This window comes from Lipotes vexillifer, unplaced genomic scaffold (assembly GCF_000442215.2).
Source record: "Lipotes vexillifer unplaced genomic scaffold, Lipotes_vexillifer_v1.1 scaffold382, whole genome shotgun sequence".
Lineage (NCBI taxonomy): Eukaryota > Metazoa > Chordata > Mammalia > Artiodactyla > Lipotidae > Lipotes > Lipotes vexillifer.
Genome location: NW_006780611.1, coordinates 8,973,818 through 8,975,073, shown reverse-complemented (window position 1 = coordinate 8,975,073; position 1,256 = coordinate 8,973,818). Strand labels below are relative to the sequence as shown.

General features: G+C 51.4%; 1 protein-coding gene across 1 annotated transcript in view; it reads left to right on the top strand.

Moving 5' to 3' along the window:
• GRAP2 (GRB2 related adaptor protein 2) overlaps nucleotides 1-1,256 on the top strand; it is an 18,269-nt gene that overhangs the window by 15,021 nt on the left and 1,992 nt on the right. The window contains exon 5 of the mRNA XM_007453993.1: nucleotides 802-993. Coding sequence (XP_007454055.1) covers nucleotides 802-993 — 192 coding nt within the window. The remainder of the gene's footprint in view (nucleotides 1-801; nucleotides 994-1,256) is intronic.

Genomic DNA, 1,256 nt, shown 5'->3' with positions numbered 1-1,256 from the left:
AAGAGTGTTCCCAAATGCAGAGAGAAATTCAGAAAGATAAGCAAACTTAAACCCCCACCTTGTAAATTCTTTTAACTAGGAAATGGACACAGGTATTCGTTTATTAGGATGTGCACACACAGGTGAAAGAGGAAATATAAAAATGCATTAAACTGGATTTAATGAGTTCATTTTGCAAAGTGCTTAGACCAGTGCCTGGCATATACTAAGCCGAGTGCCCTGTGTAATTGTTTGTTAGATAAAAATAACAAGGAATTGTCTCTGAGTCACGAGGTTGTGGTAGCATTCAGGAGAAAGATCTTGTTTCTTCCCAGCGTGCCCAGCAGCAGGCCTGGTTTCCATGGTGCTGCAAGAGCGTTGCTGTTTGGGTCTCCATCACCAGACTATAAATGACAGTTCAAAATCATGCAAAGTCAATAGCAGAGCTTATCTGGAGGGTAGGATGTCCAGCAGTGTGGCAACATGCGATAAGGAGGGGTGGCCCTGTGTCGGTAAAATGGAACATTTAAGCTTGATTACACAGAGAAAAACAAGCCCACTAGGAAGGGGCTAGTTGAGTACCACGTGGAAAGTCTGTGAACCGGAGACCCAAACTCCCCAAACTGGGAGAATCTGAGAATGCAGCGGCCGCTTTGAAAACGTAATGGTCTGAACCATCGATTCTCCTTAAGCTGCCCTCACCCCACCAGCTGTTTCTTGGAGCTGTCATGAGCTAAGTCTGGGAACAGCTGCCAGAAGAGTGGGGTAGGACCAGGAGATGCGTGAGGAGGATGGATCCGCATCATCTCTGCTCTCTCCCAGGGTCAGCGGGGCAACAGCCTGGACCGGAGGTCCCAGGGAGGCCTACCCCTGAGTGGGACTGTGGGAGAAGAAATCCGGCCTTCGATGAACCGGAAGCTGTCGGATCACCCCCCGCCCCCTCCCTCGCAGTATCCCCCCGCACCACTGCCACCACAGCAGCGGTACCTGCAGCAGCAGCAGCATTTTCATCAGGTATCTGGAAAGAATGAAGTGGGGCACAGTGAGGTGGGGGGAAGGACCTGCTCTCCCCCCGAGGCTTCAGTCACCTTGTCCCCACTGCCACTTAGTGTATGAAAACTCCCCACAGTGCTGGAAACAACCAAAGCAAATAAACGCTGGGGACCTGTTTTGGGGCCAGGACTGTCAGCTGGGGAGGAACGTCCCAGTCCAGGCCAGGCCCCATCAGCTCTCACTGGGCCCATATAGAAGATCCTGGGCCCCCAGACAGCAGAAAT